Consider the following 20,248-nt stretch of genomic DNA (forward strand, 5'->3'; position numbering starts at 1 on the left):
CTTATTTTAACTTATTCTTATTACATGATGCCAAGATTTAAGAGGGGCATTTTCAGAAAGCTTGCTCAAAACATATAGAACACATTTTCCTTATAGTTTTCAGGCCAAGCTATCCAAAGAATTACCTTTACTTTGAAAGTTGAAAGTAGTAAAAAGTTAAAAAAATGGAAAAGGAGAAGCACGGTAGCTGCACAATAGCTACTGTATATAAATAGACTGTGCAATCAAACAATACTGAGAAATGACTGACAAGGTTGAGGAAAATATATATCATATCATATATAAATTTGCAAAAAAATAATACATATGTAGCTAGATAGATAGATAGATAGATAGATAGATAGATAGATAGATAGATAGATAGATAGATAGATAGATAGATAGATAGATAGATAGATAGATAGATAGATAGATAGATAGATAGATAGATAGATAGATAGATAGATAGATAGATCTATTTACTTTTTTCACGAACAGCACTCCTCATGAATCTCTCCATGTAACACAAACACCGCAAGATTCAAAGCTTGTATACAAAGGAAAAAAAATGAAATGTATACATCAAAACAAAAAATCAAATGAAGCTGAAATGATGAAACAGGGATGCAGAAAATGGCCTGCCGAGAGGCAAACCAGTAAGTGATGCATTTGGAACAAAAATTGCAGTTTCATAAACTGTTCTTAAAAGACTCCTGCAGCATAATAATGAATATTGCACAAGCTAGTGTCTTTTTGAGGTAGTCCTAAGCCCAGATAAATGCAGAGTTTAAATACAGGACCAAACTAAATGTTTATCATAACAGATTAGATGAGGCCTAGGTCAACAACAATCTGCATCAGTCCTGCTTACTTACAGTGCACAGGTGGAAATTGGGGAACTGTGGGTTGCAGAAGGAGAGTAGGGAGACATGTTCATCAGCAGAAGAGATAAGACATGAGGCGAGGAATGAGAGTAGCTACACTGAATGTTGTTGACAGGAAAATCTAGAAAATTGGTTGACATGATGCAAAGAAAGAGGTTGGCTAATCCATGTGTCCAGGAAACCAGGTGGAAAGGTAGCACGGCTAAAAGTTAAGGAGAAGGATTTAAGTTGTTCTATCAGGGTACTGTTCTGAAAAGGAATTGGGTAGGGTATATAGTAGGAATTTGTAGTAGGAATTTGTTAGGAATCTTCTGGAGTGAGAAATGATTGTCAGTGACGAGTCTGAAGCTACAAATTGAAGGTGTGACACTGTGTTGTGAAAGGATTATGCTCCACAGTTAGATTGTGAGTTAGAAGAGAAGGATACATTCTAGAGTGAGTAAGGTGAAGTAATGCACAATATCCCTAGAGGTGAAAGAGTGATAATTGTTGCAGACTTGTTGGTGCAGGCAATAAATCCTGGTATCCAGGATAGGACAATAGAGGTGGCAGACTTTATAAAACAGATGGATATATCCTTAGTGAATACTGTCCTTCAGAAGTGGCAGGAAAATAGTGTAACTTAGAAGAGCTGAAGCAGGACCACAGAGATAGACAACATCTTGTAGCGACAATGCTATCTGAAAGGGATCACTGACTGCCAAGTGGTAGAAGGTGTGAGTGTAGCCAGACTGCATAGGATGGGGGTTTGTAGGATGACTCTGGTGACAAGGAAGATCAAGAGGACAAAGTGGTGGAAGCTGAAAAGGGAGGAGTGTTGAATGATTATCAGGGAGAAGTTCAGAAAGACTGTAGGTAGTCAGGGGGAACATCAGGTTGGGGAGAGAGGAACTGATACTGTATAAGGAATCTGTTGTGGCAGAGAAATATGTTACAGGTACAGGACATGTACGAGAGCTATTAGACAGCGTTGAAGTATACAGTAGGTGTGACATAGAAGTTCAAGTGGAGGTGGGACTACATCAGGGATTATATTTGACCCCCTTCTTGCTTGCAGTGGTGAAGGACAGGCTGACAGATGAGGATAGACAGCAATATCCATTGACCATGATGTTTGCAGATTAAATTTTGATCTGTAGTGAGAGCTGGGAGCATGTGGAGAATATATTGAGCGGTGGAGATCTGCCACCGCTGGAATTTATCTGGAATAAATACATAATATATATTGCTTACCTTGCATCACAACATTTTGGCATTCTTCTTAGTTTAGCTGCCATCCTCTCATTTTTAGAGCCTCTTTTTAATAGAAATAAGTTGAAAGTCGCTGACTAGATGTGGAGTTTTGCATTATCTCCTGCAGTTGACTTTCCGTGACCTTTTTCTTCCAAAAGACGAGATCTTAGACTGGCTGTACCGTATGTCAATTAAGTGCCAAATACTAATGTGGGGATAGATGACAGGCTCTATGACACTACCTGCATTACACTGTAACATAATGTGTTACTTGCATTTCACTTGTTTTTATGTTTTCTACGCAGTCTCCTTTGCCAGTGGAGTTTATTTTGAAAGGCGGGGCTCAGCAGTTGACCAATAGAGCTTGATCAACTGGTCGATTGCGCTCAGCATGTTTGGCATTTAGTGGGTGGAATCATAGAAAAGCAGGAAGCAGAGATGGAGGTAACAGAGATGAGGACGCTTAGGTTCTCTATGGGAGTGACTAAATTGGATAAGATCAGGAATGAGTCCATCAGAGAGACTAAACATATTAGATGTTTTGGAGTTTGGGCCAGAAAGGGCAGGCTGAGATGGTTTGGAGGTGGAATGGTAAACATTTGGTAAAAGGATCCTGATGTTGGAACTGCCGGGCAACATATCTTGAAGAAGACTGAAGAGAAGATATATAGATATAGGGAAAGAGGACATGAAGTTAGTTGGTGGGAGAGAACAAGACAGAGAGAATAGGATTTGAAGGAGGAAGTTGATTCAATGTGGCAACCCCAGAAGGGAGCAGTTGAAGGAAAAAGACAAAGGCTTAGGTTACTTACCGTCCTTTTCTGGATTCAATATTTTACATATGGGTAAAAAAGTGGTTGAACCTAACAGCATAAAGGTCCCTGGTTTGAGTCTGACATGGGGCCTTTCTGCGTGGAGTTTGTATGTTTTCCTCTTTTCTGTGTTCTCTGGGTTCTCTGGTTTCCTCCCACGATCCAAACACCCGAATTAGCCCTGAGGGAGTAAATGTTTTTTTGTGTCTATATGCGGCCATATAATCACGTGGTGGATAGCCCAGGATATAACCCGCTTCTCACCCAACAAATGCAGCATTAGTCTTCAGTTAAAACACCTGCAGGATTACATATTACATATTGCCAGTTGTTGTTTATGGGTTTACCATGCAATATTATTCATATTTGCATTTGGTCTCAGTACATCCACATCTGAATAATTATACTAATAGTTGGAAGTTGATTTAATAATCACATGTGCATTGTTAATGACATCCACAACCATCTCTTTTGATAGTTTGCCAGGCTCTGATCACAGTCCTCTCTCTTGCATTTGAACCAGAACTGCCTATTGAGCTTGAATACTCCTGATCTAAAAATTGATTTGCCACCTTTTAAAATACTGATACTAAAATGATTCTTTTTACTTTGTGCTTTAGACATATGGGGAGAGAGGGCTGGGCTCCTGCCTCCTACCTGAAGAAAATAAAAGAAGACTTCTCACCCCGTAAGAAGACCCTGACAGGGCCTGTGGAAATAATTGGCAACATCATGGAGATCAGCAACCTGCTGCAAAAAAAATCAGTCAGCGAGAAGGACATCCAGAGTGAAGGAGAGAGTAGCACCACACCAGAACGCCACATCTCCAAGAGCGAGATCAGCTTGCCTATGCCTTATAACTCTGAGATCAATGCTGAGACAGGCAGGCGGCTGAGCGCAGGGAGGGACACCAATAGCCCGTGTCTGGGTATAGCTGCAAGTGCTGCCCTCCATGAAAACAAAACAAGAGGTGATCCTGGACCCCCAGCTGTTGCCCGAGTGGCACCTCACCGAATTGAAATCGGTGAGCTCCGTTTCCATTACAGAAGAAATCATAATGTGGATAAACTGCTTTACAGAACAAGATTTTATTTTCTGAGGAGAAAAAAAATTACCACATTTTTTTAGGTGCTGTTTCTCTTTCCAATGCTGGTGTTTTTATTGAAAAATACTAACCCAATTTAATATTTGGAGTTATTTTTTCTGTGATTTTGTCCTCACATACTAAAAACATAAATTATAAACAATTAGCAATAACGATTGGTGTCACGGTGTAACAAATGTCATGGTACAGCATGTACCTCAGTTTTGATGTCATTGTTTTTCTTTCAAAATAAAACAAAACAAGCTGTCTAAAACTTTGTCATTAAAAAAAATGCAAATACTTTTACCAGCTGATACACAGGCTTAGTTTATTCGTTACCATCTTATACATTACTCAATAAACAATGAAATTACAACCTTTTAAAGTTAGCATGTAACTGCTCACTTTGTTAGAGCTTATGTGATGTGTAGCGTTATGCAGTTGAAATTTAGAATTCCTCCATGTCTTTGAAGATGACTCAAAACAAGTTTGTTGCTGTTTTCCTTTGCACTAACAAGACATGACTCAATGGATAGAGGCTGCATCACTTTAAAGTGTCTGCAGGTTCTCAGTCATCCAGGTCATGGTGAATTCTTGACAAGAATAACTTTAAAATATTTCTGTACTGTGATATTTATTCCTGTGTAATTATCATGCAAACCCATCCATTCCTAATGTATAGTAGCAACAAAAGGGTTCATGACTGATCAAGATATTAACTTTTGTATGACCAATGTTTCTGCGAAGTTCATTGCGGACATCAACTGAGAAAGCATCGTGTACTAAACTAGCAGACCTCAACAATACTAGATAATTTTTACCCTTTGGTTTATTCACCTACCAGAATCTTATTCAACAGCTCAAACAAATACATTTGTTAGCAAAACATGTTGAGACAGTGATAAAAACAGCTCATTATTTCTTTGGAACACCTATTTTTAACAACACAATGACAGATCAGCAAGTTACCCAATGTACATCTGGCAATGGACCAGATGGACCTTCTTTACTGTAGTTTCTCTTTCAATATCTGAATAATTATACTATTAGTTGGAAGTTGATTTAATAATCACATGTGCATTGTTAATGATATATTACTTTGCTTCATCAGGCTCTCCGAACCTCAGACAAAAACCTCCTCCAAGAAGGGAAGTGAACTTGGTAAGACTGTTCTCTATTCCATTCTCTGTTGGGTTTGTAAATTACAGTGGTGGGCCGTGCATTTTACACCTAGGCCTTCAGTAGTGCTCCGAATCAATCCACCCCCCAATAATTATTTTATGGCTATAAAAAACATCTTATTATGCAGAAATGCAGTATAAAGAGAGGCGCATCGCAGATAGATAACCCGTGTAGTGTTAAAATTCGCCCGCGGGAGCGCATCACGTGACGACAAAAGGATACCCAACTCTGTGCTCTTCCACTGACACCCCCGCACATAATCAATCGCGCACCCCGCAGCTTTGTCCGAGGGCGCGGCCTGGCACCCCAAGTCCCCAAATTCCAAGAGTGTTTAAAACAAGTCCTTATTAGGAAATAAACACGACCGTTGAGGCGATGGTATAAAATGACTGCGCCTCCCCGGCTCGGGCCAGAACCTCCTCACCTGCACATCCGCTGGACGCGTCTCAGCGGGTGTCCAGAGAGGGTGAATGATCCTCTCAGAGTGACATTCATTCTAGCCTGGGATATCTCCTAAGTGTATTTCCTGAACACCAATAATAACCTCATAAACTTGCTGTATTATTTAGGAAAATAGCCGTATTTTACTCACCAAAATTCTGATCATTTGTAGACAAAATCCATCCTCCTTTCTTTCTTCAAATAGAATTCAATTATTCTGTCATACAGATTATCCATGCTCTTCAGCTCCAAGCACTCCTAGCAATACAATTTGCAGTGTACCTCAGATCCTGTGAGCCAGGGGTACCAGTCGTAGTTCATGGCTTGAAAATTTTGGACAAATCCTTTTCCTGGTTGTGACAGGTTCGCTAGCTTAGGAGTTGCCCGACCTTTCTTTACTATGTCCAGCTTTTCCTCAAAAGGAAAATGGCTTCAACAATATATTAGTAGCTAAATCTGTTTCTTCTCCTCCTGCAGCCATTGTGGGTTGAAAAAAACGATCTTAAACAAACTCAACTATATTTCTGTTTGCAGCTTGCTAGCACACTTCTCCTCGCTAATACGTTAGTCCACCTCTGACTATGTAATCAGAGGGTGTGAATACACTTATGTTGCTGACGCCTGATAGAAGGCTTTGATGTCGCCAACTCAAAATCTGATTGGTTGATGCAACAGGGTCATCAACACTTATTTTTTTGCGTGAAGGGCTTGCAGAACCGATTGTGCAGGCCCTCCCCCTAGGCAGACTCCTTTGACTTTGACTCTGCCTGGCAACAGATTATAGCTGAAATGTGATTGGTTAAATGGTTTTATATACACAACCAGGAGAAAAGCTATGAAAGGAAGTGATAGACCATTTGGAAGTATTTAATAAGTATTCATGGACAAAATATAATTAACGTTTGTGATTCAGATATTTTTTTAGGCCAGCAGAGAAGGCCTTGCGGGCCCTGATAGCCCACCGCTGGTGAATAATTACCACATAACCATTGAACCTTTAAGTTAACATTTTTCATTGCTGAAACTAAAATATAGAAATAAAACTTAAAGTAAAGATAAAAATTGGGAAATTATAGAATTGTAACTCCAAATACATTGGCAGCGAGGTAATAGGTAGCTTAGTATTGGCACAATAGAAAAGAGTTTCACTTAGCTTAACTACATTTAGTGTCTATACATTATTTGAAATGCTGAAATGAGTCGACCCTCTTGGTTATGAATAATGAAATTATGCTAAATGCCTTTTTAACGCAATGATGCCAGATACCTAAATGGTTCTGAGAGGGCTATTATGGTTCTGAGATGGCTATTTGGTAGACTGGTCACTTCTGACTTCCGACTACTGGTACTTCAGATCTTCGGTGACTGAATTGCACTTTTTGTAAGTCGCTTTGGATAAAAGCATCTGCCAAATGACTGTAATGTAATGTAATGAATCCTTTGTCCTTTGCTGACTAGGGATTCCACTTGCCCAAGCCACCAGAGCCACCTGCTGTAGAAGCCGAGTATTACACCATTGCTGATTTCCAGTCCTCCATCTCTGACGGTATCAGTTTCCGTGGAGGACAAAAGGCTGATGTAAGATGCTATTCGTTTTTACTAAGATATGACAGCGAGGGCTCACCGAATATGGATGCAAACTCAGTGTTCCCCAAAGAAACAGGACAGCTTAATCATCAACGGAGATGCATCCTTGAAATTTGTGAAGGAATTTAGGCAGAACACACTTTCGGGAGCCACAGCAAGAAAGAACATTATATTTAGCTGACAACTTTATACGCACTTATCATTTCGAATTAATGTTAACATGCAAACTGAAAAGTCACATGCAAGAACTTAGTTTTCATTAATTTTAGATGTCAAAATGATGTCTTGTAGGTTCGACAAATAACAAAAAAAATGCTTTTCAAATTAGCTACCATCTCATTTTATCCTGTAGGTGATAGAGAAGAACCCTGGAGGCTGGTGGTATGTACAGATTGGAGAGATGGAAGGCTGGGCCCCATGCTCCTACATTGACAAGCGCAAGAAGCCCAACCTCAATCGTCGAACAAGTACCCTAACCCGGCCAAAAGTCCCACCTCCTGCGCCACCTGTCAAGAAGCAGGAGTCAGTGGAGACATCTCCTCTCTCAAACTCGGCCTCCAGAGTGGCTGAGTCACCGAAAAAACCCGTGTATGAGGAACCTGAATATGATATCCCTACAGTTGGGTGTGACAAGGAATCTGACACAGATTCTCTTAAAGATGAACGCCCCCTGGATGTGACGATCAGCAACAAGTATCACCGTTCTCCTCCTTTCAACAAAGCCTCCCCTCCTGTCTGTAAGGAATCTCCAGTTTTCGCCCATCGAAGGACCTCTTTCAGATCTGTCGAAGAAGTAAGTAAAGAGGACTGTATCTACGAGAATGATGGCTTTAGGCCAAGCTGTGACCAAGAGGGAGCCCCAGCTAAAGGCGCTAGTGTGCCCAACTCTCCAAGGAGTTACCATTCTTCTACTGTCCCTCGCAAACCCTCTGGATCCTCACCTTTGCCGGGTAGACCCATGAAAACTATAACAACGGAGATGAATAGAAGAAGCCAAACTTTGGGGAGACACCTAGAGATCAGCTATAGGTCTCAGGAGAGTCCCCAGTCTTCATCAGATGAACTCAGGCAGAGCTCCAAGAAAGCCTTGGTCCTTAGTAGGGATGTTGAACGGAGGATCGGTCAAAGCCCCTCGACCAGACCCAAGCCTTCAGTCAGGCCAAAACCACTACTCACTAAATCGGAGCCCCAGAGTCCTGAGAGGATGGATATTGGCTCTCTCAGACGCCAGCTGAGGCCCACGGGTCAGTTGCGACATGGTCTCAAATCTTCTCAAGGGGAAGACTTGGAAGCAGCTTCTGTTATTTCATCAGAGGACTCGATGTGTTTGCAGAGTACATCAGATCTCTCCTCAGTTTACTCGAAAGGAAGTCGTGGTGACTCTGACTTGGAAGGCCCCAGTCTCTACCTCTCCTTGGATTCCTATAAGAAAGTCCAGGACTCTGAGATCAGCTTTCCGGCTGCTGTAGAAGTGGATGTTCTGGAAAAGCAGGATAGTGGTTGGTGGTACATTCGTTGGGGCACTGAGGAGGGCTGGGCTCCCTCATACTTCTTGGAACCTGTCAAACAAGCAGCTGATACCAGTGGGCTAGAATCTGACCGGCACGGCAGTGTGGGGAATAAATCCAAATGCCTGGAGAAAAACGAACAGGATGTTCTTGCCCTCAATAATATCAGCGTTCAGGGTTTGACCACACAACATCAGGGTTTGAGAAGGGATACGCCACCAATTCCTTCCAAACCTCCTGGTGGCTTCTCTAAGCCCTCTGGAATTGTTAATGGTGCTGTACGTATGAGGAATGGGGTGCGCCAGGTGGCTGTAAGACCTCAGTCTGTATTTGTGACCACAACCCATCAAGCTAAGGACACTCACTATATGACAGGGTCCCTGAGACGAAATGACAGGGGCGATCACTATGGCTCTGGTTCTGCTACTCTTGGCATACGTCGAAATGCCTCCTTCAGCACCGTGCGGCCACATGTAGTTGTTGAAAGTCAGACAAGGCCTGCTGAGCGTTCAGGCCTGGGGTCCTCGGGGAGCGGATTTTGCACGAGTAAAATGCAGGACTCCCATGGCAGATTTAGCCAACGCAATGGAATCCCGGTGTCTACGGTTCGTCCCAAGGTGATCGAGAAGAGCCAAATGATCCCTAACAACCTTGGCAGGGATGTTTATGTATCCATTGCTGACTACCATGGTGATGAGGAGACAATGGGTTTTACTGAGGGCACCTTTCTAGAAGTCTTGGAGAGAAACCCAAATGGTTGGTGGTACTGTCAGGTGCAGGACAGCCTGATTCCCCGCAAAGGCTGGGTCCCCTCTAACTACCTGGAGCGGAAAAAATAAATTCACATTCTGCCCAAGACCCCCTACCCATCGAAGTGACCCAATGGAAGACAGTGCAAGCCTCCCGAAGAATATTACCCAAAGACTCCCCAAAAGCAATATGACCATGACACAAAATGAAAAGAGCCAGAACTCCCACTAGGAAAACGTGTTCAGATCGAAAAAGGAATAACACTCAGTGCTGTTTTATTCAAATGTACACAAAGAGAAGTGTATAGTATTTTGTCCCACAATTAATCAAATCTGAAAGACTGGCCACGTTTGTGGAGGACAGTGTCTTTAACATAGAACTTGATGTAAATGGGAGTGAACCTCTCAAAGAGGTTTTGTAAGAGGTTTTGTAATCTGTAATACAAGTATTGGCTATGGCCCAATAAGTGCCTTTTGTAAGTCCTGAATGGTGGAAGGTAAAATGTTAAACCAACCAAATTTTTTAAATGTGCCATAAGCCTATCAACTCCACCTCGAGTTTTTCCATAATCAAATGCTCCAATCATGTCCAAGTAAAATGGAGTGCTGTAATTGGTTAAACACATCATTCAGATACAAAAAGAGATATTAATAGGGACTTGAGTCACCAGTGAATTTACTCATTTTAAACCACAGACATGAAGCAAACCAACATTTACAATGCTTAGTCCGTGGGTTTATTCAGCTTGTTTTTTTGTTACAATGTCTTCCTTAGAGAATTATTTCTGCTTTCTTGTGACAGTCGGTAGCAGCCTATAATTGTAGAAGCTTGTGGCACACGTAAGGTAGCATCTGAGCTGACACACAGGTGCTTAGGTCTGATACACAGGTTTAGTTTATTGGTAGATCAGTTTTTTGGCCATTGAAGTTAAAGGTTTTAATACCAGTTTATCAATGAGGAATACATACGATAAACTGCCACGTTTAAGTTTACCGCCAAGGTCAACAATTAGATAGATCTTTAATTTTCCTGGGAAATAAGAAACTACTTAAGTGACAAAGTCATCTGCAGAGCAGTTATCAGGTTATCTAGGTAGCTAATGAAGAAATAATGAATAGCCATAACTTTGGTTTAGTTTAACTGTCGGCTTTTATTACCTTGAACAATTGATTTTGTATACTTTGTTTCTTTTGGATATAATTAACACTGCTGTTAAAGAGTATATATTCATGAAATACTGTAAATACAGTTAAATAATTAAATCCCAGGGATATACTTCCATAGCATTGAGCCTAAAATGTGATCCAACTGAGTCATATTGTTTCATTGGCTACTATTATATGTTATTTATTGATTTAATAATATAGTGTATTCAACAAAATGCCTTGGAAAAGTCTCTTTCTATCATTTCTTGGCAACATTTGATATATGTTTAAAGAAGCACATTTTGAAGAGTTGATACAGCTGTGATTTACTCAACAAAATAAAATCATGATATATATACATACAGATATGTGTGTGTGTGTGTGTGTGTGTGTGTGTGTGTGTGTGTGTGTGTGTGTGTATCTTGAATTTATTTTAATATTATAACATCACAAAATCTCAGCAATGTCCCTAAATCACAGTAGACATTCAATGAGAAAACACTGACGTAAATAATGATCTATTTACTACTACATTTACAGCTGAAACACAAATTAAAGTTTACAAATGGCTGATGTTCAAGACTGCTGAAATACATTTTCTAATGAACTTTTCATTATGTCTCTGCTGGACAGTATCATGTTATTGTTAAACTAAAGTACACTACCCGCTAGATCACAGTTATATATTCTAGCAATATACTTTTTGTTTTATTTATGTTCATGTAAATATGATTGCACAATGGCAATAATGAAGAATGAAGTGGTTCAGTTGGTAAATTATTGCACTTTAAAGGGGTTTTTATAGTGCATTAATTGAAAGATGCAGTGTATACTCAGCATATTATTATCAATATTTCTTTCGTGTTATTTAACATCATAGTTCTCTCCTCACCTCATGGGAAATTGAGCAGTTCAAATAGGAATCAATTTTACCATATTATCCTGGGGTAAGAATTGGATAAACCAAGACCTCTTGTGGATGTTTAGTGGTACTAAGACATAATTTGTGATGACCTCCAACATCCACACATTTCCAGCAGTTCTACCTCAGTGCAATAAGAAATGCACTGCTGGTCAGTGAATCTGCCAACACTGTACAGGACTTCACTTTTTAAAAAAAGCAAAAACTAGATTTGACGATATCATGAGCAAATAATATTTGCGATCTAATTCATAGAATTTGTTTTTAAGGATGAAAATGACATTTATTTCACTATAGTGATTTTTTTGATGGCCACACAATTGATAAAGTGAATGAAATAATTGCGGTGAGGGCAGCTTGTTCTCACCTCAAGAATATGGCATTATGTAAATGTGTTGAATCATTATTTTGTTCTTATTTTAGCTTCAGCACATATTGTTATTATTGTTCATTGCTCTGTCTTTGATCAAGCTGGTTTTTGTTTAAGCTGACATTGCAAGGCAATAGTTTAAGCCTGCTGTTTGGCTTCATAGCTTCAGTTGTTATTCACCTCTTTACTTTCTTTAATTAGTTAGACTCTGTACCTACGAAAAAATGTCCAATTTAAACAAAAAATGTGAATTATGCTTCAACAAAAAGAAAAGTATCACAGACCTAGAAAAATATGCTATTTCATTTGTTGAGTGTAGATATTCCCTGTTAACCTGGCACTCATGAGTTTTGTTACTTCTGGTGTGGGAGTTTGCCAAAAGAGCGCATGTCTGCTCATCCTGCCCAAGAACTGTCAAAATCCCAATGACTTATTCTCTCTTGACATTACAGCTATCTGGATCTCTTTGCGTATGGAACCTCGAATTGGTCCTCTACGCTGTAACATATGTGCCTGAATGGAATTCAGTAGCTCTCTGTTCTTTCTTCTTACTGGAGTTATTTTTTGTTTGTTTCTTTCTTTCTTTTGCTTCTTTCTATCTTTCACTTCTTTATTTCTACCTTTCACTTATTTCTGTCTGTCTGCACAGATGCCTTGTATCATTTTGTCCAGTTCCTTTTCAAAACTTAACACCAATCACAGCAATGCAAGTGGCATTTGGAAGTCATGAAAGTGAGGTGCTCATTTTTCAGCTCTTTATTTCAGCCTTTTGAATTCAAGGATGTATGCTAATAAAAAAAAACAAAAAAACACTTTTCTTTGCTAAACCCGTGGAAAGCCTTGTTAGCATGAGGTGCAGCTCTTTGTGTAGAAAAAAATAAGGATAGCCATTTCTTTGTTTTGTTTTTTTTTTCCTGCAAAGGTCACATGACTTTCACCTCAAAAACCCTACACGCTCACCCCTTGTCAAAATCTTATAACAACAGTTGGACTCGATGTCTTCCCCTCTCATCCAGGAGGGTTTTTCAGAAGAACTGAAGAGAACTGAAGAAAGTGAAATGTCATCAAGGGAAGAAATCAAGTCTAGTTTCCATGATAAAATTTTGACAAGGATTAACCATGGCCTGGACCTGCTCACCTTTCATACATTGCCACCATTATAAAGAAAGGAAACATAGGAAAGTGGTGTGACGCAGTCGCAGCAAGCCTCTGAAAGAATTACAAAGAAGCTTTGATCATTAATTTTCTAACTGCCTGATAGCATAGTATGATTATTTTCTGAATTTTTACTTTATGAATTTCAACTAATCATATGGCCTACTCGTTGAAAGGAATGCACCCATGAGAGGCACCAGATTCACCCCATAGACGTAACTTTCTATCTGGGTAAATCATTCTGAATAAATAACAATCAGTTGCATCGTTGGAGCATTCCCACTCCTGCTGTTTAGCCTGATTTATATCGTAGTGTGCCTTCTTTTCTGGTTTGCTCGAGTGATCTTAAACACCGTAACAGCAAACGAAAAGTCAATAGAAAAACAGCAGTTGGTCTAGCATTCGGTATTGCACAAAGACACTCGAGTATTTTTTTGTTGATATCTTGACCATATGCCCTTTTGGGTGCATAAGAAGCTTTACCAGCTTGCAAAGTTGTTAATAAAAGTTAAAAATGTTTTCACTGAATGTAGTAATTCTCAGATATCTGACAAATACAAACGCCTTGGGTCTTTGGATGTTCCTCAAAAAATTCCTCAAAATTTTATACCATAAACTTAACGCAAACACCGTCAGAAACAAGCACAAGCAAGCTCAATACATTTTCCAATACAAAAGTTAGCCTTCATATTTTTACTCTGGTACATACTGAAACATTTGGGAGGTTTTCCCTTTGCCCCCAAATAGTCCAATAGTTGTGCACATTGAGGTGGTGAGTTTTAGGTTGGTTTGAATCAGGCCACACTAGCAGAGTAAGACCCCAAAGAAAACACAAAGTCAATTTCACTTCAAGGTGTATGTCTTACTTACAGTATAGAGGTTCGGCCCGTAGCAGCACCAGTGTCCTCAATGGCAAATGACTTCAGTTGATGTGGCATGTCTGCCTCCAACATGCATGGAGGCCACTTTTTGAAGCAGAAGGTCATTTGGTCCAGGGGGTGAAGAGAGAGCTAAGAGAGAGGCCCCATCCTCTTTTGATTGTAACAGAGATATAAAAGCTCTGGGGTATGCAGCACCTTAAGCTCTGTGATCTGAAGCCTTTGCTGGATGTTCCTCCTCTGCTCTTCACTTCTCTGCGTGTAAGAAAGGTCATCAAATCTTTCCTTGAAATGGCACTGGCTTTGACTGAGAAAATTGTTTTCAAGGAAATATCAAGGCGGGCCCATAGAGGAGCGTTCATTTTTGTTCCTAAGGCATAATGGTTTGGGAAGAGAAGGTCAAGGGTGTCTTGAGCATGGGATGCAGGCTGACACGAGAAGAATTGAGTCATAGGGTCTGAGGAGGCCAAGTGTCAATCGGATGGCCAAGATATGAAAGTCACATAAAATATAAATCCTTGAAACAGGAGTCTGTTTTTATCACTGTTGTTCAACCTGTAATGGGAAATAGAACCATTCCTAACCCTAATTTAATAGTACCCGATCTCAACAAAAAGTCTAAACTTCATCTAAGCTTTTCTAGCCCCTGCAACTGGGAGGTCCAGTGAAATTCAGAAACAATTCTCTGTCAGTTCTCCCTTATTTCTCAGTTTGATTTTGAGAAAGTAATTGACCAATGTGGTAGTCCAACATGGAAGCTAAATGGTTTATTCCCTTCTCAACGATAATTTGCAATGTAAGCGAATGAAAAAGGAGCATTGTGTTTAGTTTTTGAAGACATTGTTCGATCAGAGGAAGGGCAGGTTTCCAGTGTGGGTAAGTGTGTGTGGGTGGGCTAATTTACAATTTGATTGCAAGAGAAAGGAGATAGCAAGGATTTGTGCTTTTAGTCAAGGGATTGAGTTAAAAGAACAGAGGAACAGGAACATCCTGTTTTCTTATGTAATTTAACAATGTTCCTGTTTAACATGGCAGCAGGCATTAAAAGGAGCCTTGTCTTTTCTCCAAAGCGGTGGCTGTATCAAAGAAACTGGGCTTTTCTCAGTTTGACTACCCATGTTCTAATTAACAACCATGTGTCTTGATTAAGCCAAACAAGTCCAGTGTTTTTTAACAGGTTCTGTATCAGATTTTGCCTGGTGCCCTTTTGCACTCAGCCATATTTTAGCAACAGAGGTGAGCTGTTAGGAATGATTGGCGCTTACTGACAAGTGGGAAGAAGCTGCCGAACCATCATTGTGGCACCGATAGAATAACCTCTGGCATTTCCCTACAGTAGAGAATTGTGAGCCAAAAAATTATGGCGTCAAGCAAATTCTAATAACTCAAAGCAAAACAACACTCGATGAAACTAACAGTTACCGCTATACCACTGCAGACTGTTTGTCAGACCAAAGGAGGTTTTTTGTTGTTCTATCCATATTGTTTATTTTTATGTTATATCCCCCCACTTTTTCAAGCAAATTCTGCAGAGATATTTTTCAAGAGGTCGTGCTTTTAGGAGGCTACAGGGCCTTTTTGTAAATGTCAATGAATTATCCATGAGTCTACAGGCCACACCACCTGACATCGTGACAGGACGGCAAGCTGAATAGTTCGCATCTTCATGCTCTAAATAAAACCCAAACACATATCCTTCAGATCAGAAACATTCTGCAATTGTACATTCCTTTTGAAAAAGTACATTTTGTAATCTGTAATCTGTAATCTGTTTCATTTGGACAATTCTTGTTTTTTTTTCCCTTCTTTTTGGCATCTTGTACGTGTTTACATTATATCTCACATTATCCAAATAAAGACAAATATGTTAAATGTATTATTTTCGGTGCTGTTTGTCATTTGTCTTAATCTCCTAAATGGAAAACGTCACATCCCACCTGCAAAGTATTCAGAAATTCTGCTGCAGCAGTCATACAGATTCAGATAGTCGTAATTTGTTTGTTTTTTCTTGTGCAGGAATAAGGTGGGTTTAGTTATGGCAAAGCAGAAAAATGCTGCTGCCTTACGGAGTGGTTAGGAGAGTGAAAGAAATGAAGGATGAACAATAAGCCCAGATAAGATTTAATGCCTTGACTGTACAGCTCAACACATTAGGACCAATCCTTATGTTTCACAGAGACAGTATAAAACATATTTTGATAATTATTTCCTTTTAAACTGCAAGGCGATGAAAGAGTTATTGAAAGTGGTGATGATTTAATATATTTACAATTTCTCTAAACATTTTGCACAAGAAAAAGAGATGGATTTGCTCATCAAATAAGTATGTATTTGCATAAAAAGCTACCAACATGCCATTTTTTGGGAATGTCCAATTTGTAGGAAAAAAAGGGTATGATCTGCTGTTTGAATGATGATTGAAAAACAACTTTATGGTCACATTCAGCACAACATCAGTGAATTTCGATTCCTGCATTTAACCCATCATGGAGCAGGAGGCAGCCACTGAGCAGCGCCGGGAGAGCAAGGATTAAGTGTCTTACTCAACAGGACTTCAATAGGTCATGATGAACGGAAGAACTGAGGCAGGGATGTTCGGTCCCAAGGACAACCCAACCCTCTAAACTTACAATGTGATATGCCACCCCTCAAGTAGCTGGATCAATCAATAATGTTGGTTGGAGGCTGGAAAAGCATCAAGGAAAAATCAGATCTGATATGTCTGTTGTTTTCAAAATAAAAATGAATATTTATAAACATATGCCATTTTCGAAAGAGAAAGTACGGGACGCTGCTTTGTTCTTCATTCACTCCTTTAAAGACAACTATAATAAGAAGACAATAATGATAAATACCATCTGAACTAAATCCCATGGCCATGCTCGGAATATGACACCTTGAGTCTGTGAGCAGGACAACAGGAAAGAGTAGGAGAGCTATCGAGGAAAACAAACCCCAGTTTACAGTTACCCCTAACCTGACTCCAGTCTCACTAAACCCTTCACCCGAGTAGTCATTCTAAACTAATGCACATGTCAATAACCAAAACAAAACATTGAATCTAACCCTTAGAATAAGGGGACATGGTAAGGGTTGGGATAGGGTGTGAAACTGACTCAGAGTTAGGAATTGGTTGAGCCTATGGCAAAGATTATGGGGTCATGGTCAGAGTTAGAATTACACTTGGCTTTAGGGAAGGATTACTTTGGCCTTCTTACCTGAGTCCACTTTCAATGATTTAATCGATGCTATGAATAAATTAATACATTTTGGATATTCACTACTGGAATCAAACTAGCAAATTTGTGCAATAACTAATACAGTTATAAGTTGCTAACCAATTGGAGTAACATCATAGTAATTTTAATTTTTCCAATGAACTTAGCTCTAGTCAAGTGATTGTAGTGATTAAGAATGTTTGAAGATGCATGCTACTAGATTGTTAAGCCAATGCAGCTTACGTTAGTAGTGAATAGCAATGTTTTTTGTGTATGTTTTGTTTGTTGTTTCTGTTATCAATGAGTTGATGCCTTGTTTGGCCTCATTTCATGATATTTCACTTGACACCCGAGTCAGAACAAACATCTTTCGTCTCTAACCATGAATAAAGAACCACAAACCACAGCCCTACCTGACACCTGTGTCCTGGTAGTGCCATTGCATACAATCATTGCAAAGTAGTAATGAGTTGTAAAATAACTATACTGGAAAAGAAGACAGAAATGCACTTTGCTGCAGTTTGTGTAGATTGTTTTATTTTTTGACTACTTTAAGAATCTGAACCCTGTGAATCATTATGCTCAGAATGGGAGCCAAACCCAGATTGTGGATCTGGTGTGACCAACTGTATGATCCAGACCAAACCAGATGTGTTCAGCGAGAGACATTAGACCCCAATCCTTCCCTTCAGGTAGTGGCGTAGCTTATACAACACACAGAAGGACTTGGGCAACAACGAAACCTTCAAAGACACACTGGACTGCACTGACTGTATTCACACACACACAAAGCCAAGAACTTACTTCTTTTGGAAGAATTTACTGCTTTCTTTGAAAAGCTCTTTTTTATTTATCATTGGTTTAGCTTGAGGTTTATGACTGATTGTGAAGCAATATATTGGTTATTTCTCTTTTTGTAAGGCCTACCTCCCCTTAGTGCTTCTTCCAAGTATTGGACCAGACAAGTGCTACACAAAGCTTGACCTCAACGCTTCCCCCAACAGGGGCCAGAACATAATCCTAACCCTGTGCCTTCCAGTTACCTGTATCTCTTAACGCTCAATTGCAATCCCAGCGTCACCTCCAGCCTGAAGGCTAAAACCTGGGTTTGTAATTACTTTTCAGGCTAAAAACAAAAAATTAAAAGCAAAAAAACCCTCCGGTTTTACATCAAGGGAAAATTGGCAAGTTCTCCCACTAGATCGCTTTTATACAGCACTGTTTCCAGCCTCTTCCCGGTTTGGTATTTAGATCATGGTAGAGATTTACATACGAATATACCTGAACATTTAAAACTCAATAGATACATTGACACATGTATGAAATTCTATTATGAACAGCCACCTTTATTTTCAAAGCATTAATAAGAATATTGGATGTTAACATTAAAAGATGACGATCCAGAGCTGGGTTATGAACGATCAACTGAACAGTACACTGGACACTCTTGTCTCGATTATTCTTTTTATGGCCTTATTACTCATTACTCATTGGGCTTATTACTCATTTTATTCACACTCCAAAATAGACGGAGGAGCAAAAAAATGTCCAGAGGACGTGCTTCATTGCAATGCAAGTCATTTTAGATCAAGTACATTCTGAGAAATATCTCAGTCAGACCCACTTGTCAGCATTAAACCTCACATCAACAGTCGTAGCTGGGATAGATAGCTTGTTTGCAAAAGATAAGAGTGTTTTTTGATTTGCCCACTATTGCCAAAACCAAACATCAAACATAATAACCAGATCATACAGGATCGGTCAAGACCCAGGTTAACAACAACTGCCATTGGTATTGATGACCTACAGAGAACCAATGGAAACAGGGCTTCTGTATGTCAAAGGAGAGGAGGTAGGCATGTTCGGAAGCAGAGAGAGAAGAGGAAAGGCAAGAGTCTGGGACTGAGAATGGGGACTTTGAATATTGGGACTATAACAGTAAAAGGTAGAGAGTTGGTCGACACGATGCAGAGAAGGAAAGTGGATATAATATGTGTGCAGGAGAACAGGTGGAAAAGTAGTAAGGCTAGAAGCTTAGGAGTAGGCTTTAAGTTGTACTATTATGGTACTGACAGGAAGAGAAATGGAGTAGGAGTTATCTTGAAGGAGGAGCTTGTTAGGAATGTTCTGGAGGTGAAAAGAATGTCAGGTAGACTATGAGTCTGAAACTGGAAATTGAAAATGTGATGCTCAATGTCATTAATGGCTATGCCCCGCAGGTGGGATGTGAGTTTGAGGAGAAAAAAAGTTAATTCACAGCTAGGTGAGGTGATACAGAATGGCCCCAGAAATGAGAGTGTGGTAATTGGTGCAGACTTCAATGGGCATGTTGGTGCAGGTAATAGAGGGGATGAAGAAGTGATGGGCAGATTTGGTATATAGGATAGGAATGCAGAGGGGCAGATGGTGGTGGATTTCGCAGGAAGGATGTAAATGGCTGTAATGAACAGTTGTTCAGAAAAGACAGGAACATTGGGTAACTTATAAGGGCAGAGGTAGGAGCACGCAGGTAGACTACGTCTTGTATAGACAAGGTAACATGAAAGAGATCAGTGACTGCAAAGTAGTTGTAGGTGAGATTGTAGTATTACAGCATGGGATGGTGGTTTGTAGGATGACTCTGGTGACAAGGAAGATGAAGAGGACAAAGGCAGAGCAGAGGACAAAGTGGTGGAAGCTGAAAAGGGAGGAGTGTTGCATGGTTTTCAGGGAGGAGTTGAGAAAGGGTCTGGGTGGTCAGGATGAGCTTCCAGATGATTGGACAACAACAGCTAGTGTTATCAGGGAGACAGGTAGAAGAGTACTTGGTTTGTCATCTGTAAGGAAAGTAGATAAGGAGACTTGCTGGTGGAATGAAGAAGTGCAGGAGTATATACAGAGAAAGCGGTTAGCAAAGAAGAAGTGGGATACTGAGAGGACTGAAGAGAACAGACAGGAGTTCAGGAAGATGCGGCGAAAGGTAAAGATAGAGGTAGCAAAGGCAAAACAAAGGGCGTACGATGACTTGTATGCTCGGTTGGATAGTAAGGAGGGTGAGAATGATCTATACAGGTTGGCGAAACAGAGAGATAAAGATGGAAAGGATGTACAACAGGTCCGA

The 20,248-nt window shown here is 40.0% G+C and overlaps 1 protein-coding gene across 2 annotated transcripts in view; it reads left to right on the forward strand.

Moving 5' to 3' along the window:
- sh3pxd2aa (SH3 and PX domains 2Aa) overlaps positions 1–15,806 on the forward strand; it is a 134,962-nt gene extending 119,156 nt beyond the window's left edge. For both annotated transcript variants that reach the window (XM_086176724.1, XM_086176725.1), the window contains 4 exons: positions 3,529–3,932; positions 5,104–5,153; positions 7,074–7,193; positions 7,555–15,806. In XM_086176724.1, coding sequence (XP_086032850.1) covers positions 3,529–3,932; positions 5,104–5,153; positions 7,074–7,193; positions 7,555–9,549 — 2,569 coding nt within the window. In that variant the 3' untranslated portion in view covers positions 9,550–15,806. The remainder of the gene's footprint in view (positions 1–3,528; positions 3,933–5,103; positions 5,154–7,073; positions 7,194–7,554) is intronic.
- The last annotated feature ends 4,442 nt before the right edge of the window (positions 15,807–20,248 follow it).

This window comes from Fistularia commersonii, chromosome 29 (genome assembly GCF_037954325.1).
Source record: "Fistularia commersonii isolate RoL2024-O1a breed Wild chromosome 29, RoL_Fcom_v1.0, whole genome shotgun sequence".
Lineage (NCBI taxonomy): Eukaryota > Metazoa > Chordata > Actinopteri > Syngnathiformes > Fistulariidae > Fistularia > Fistularia commersonii.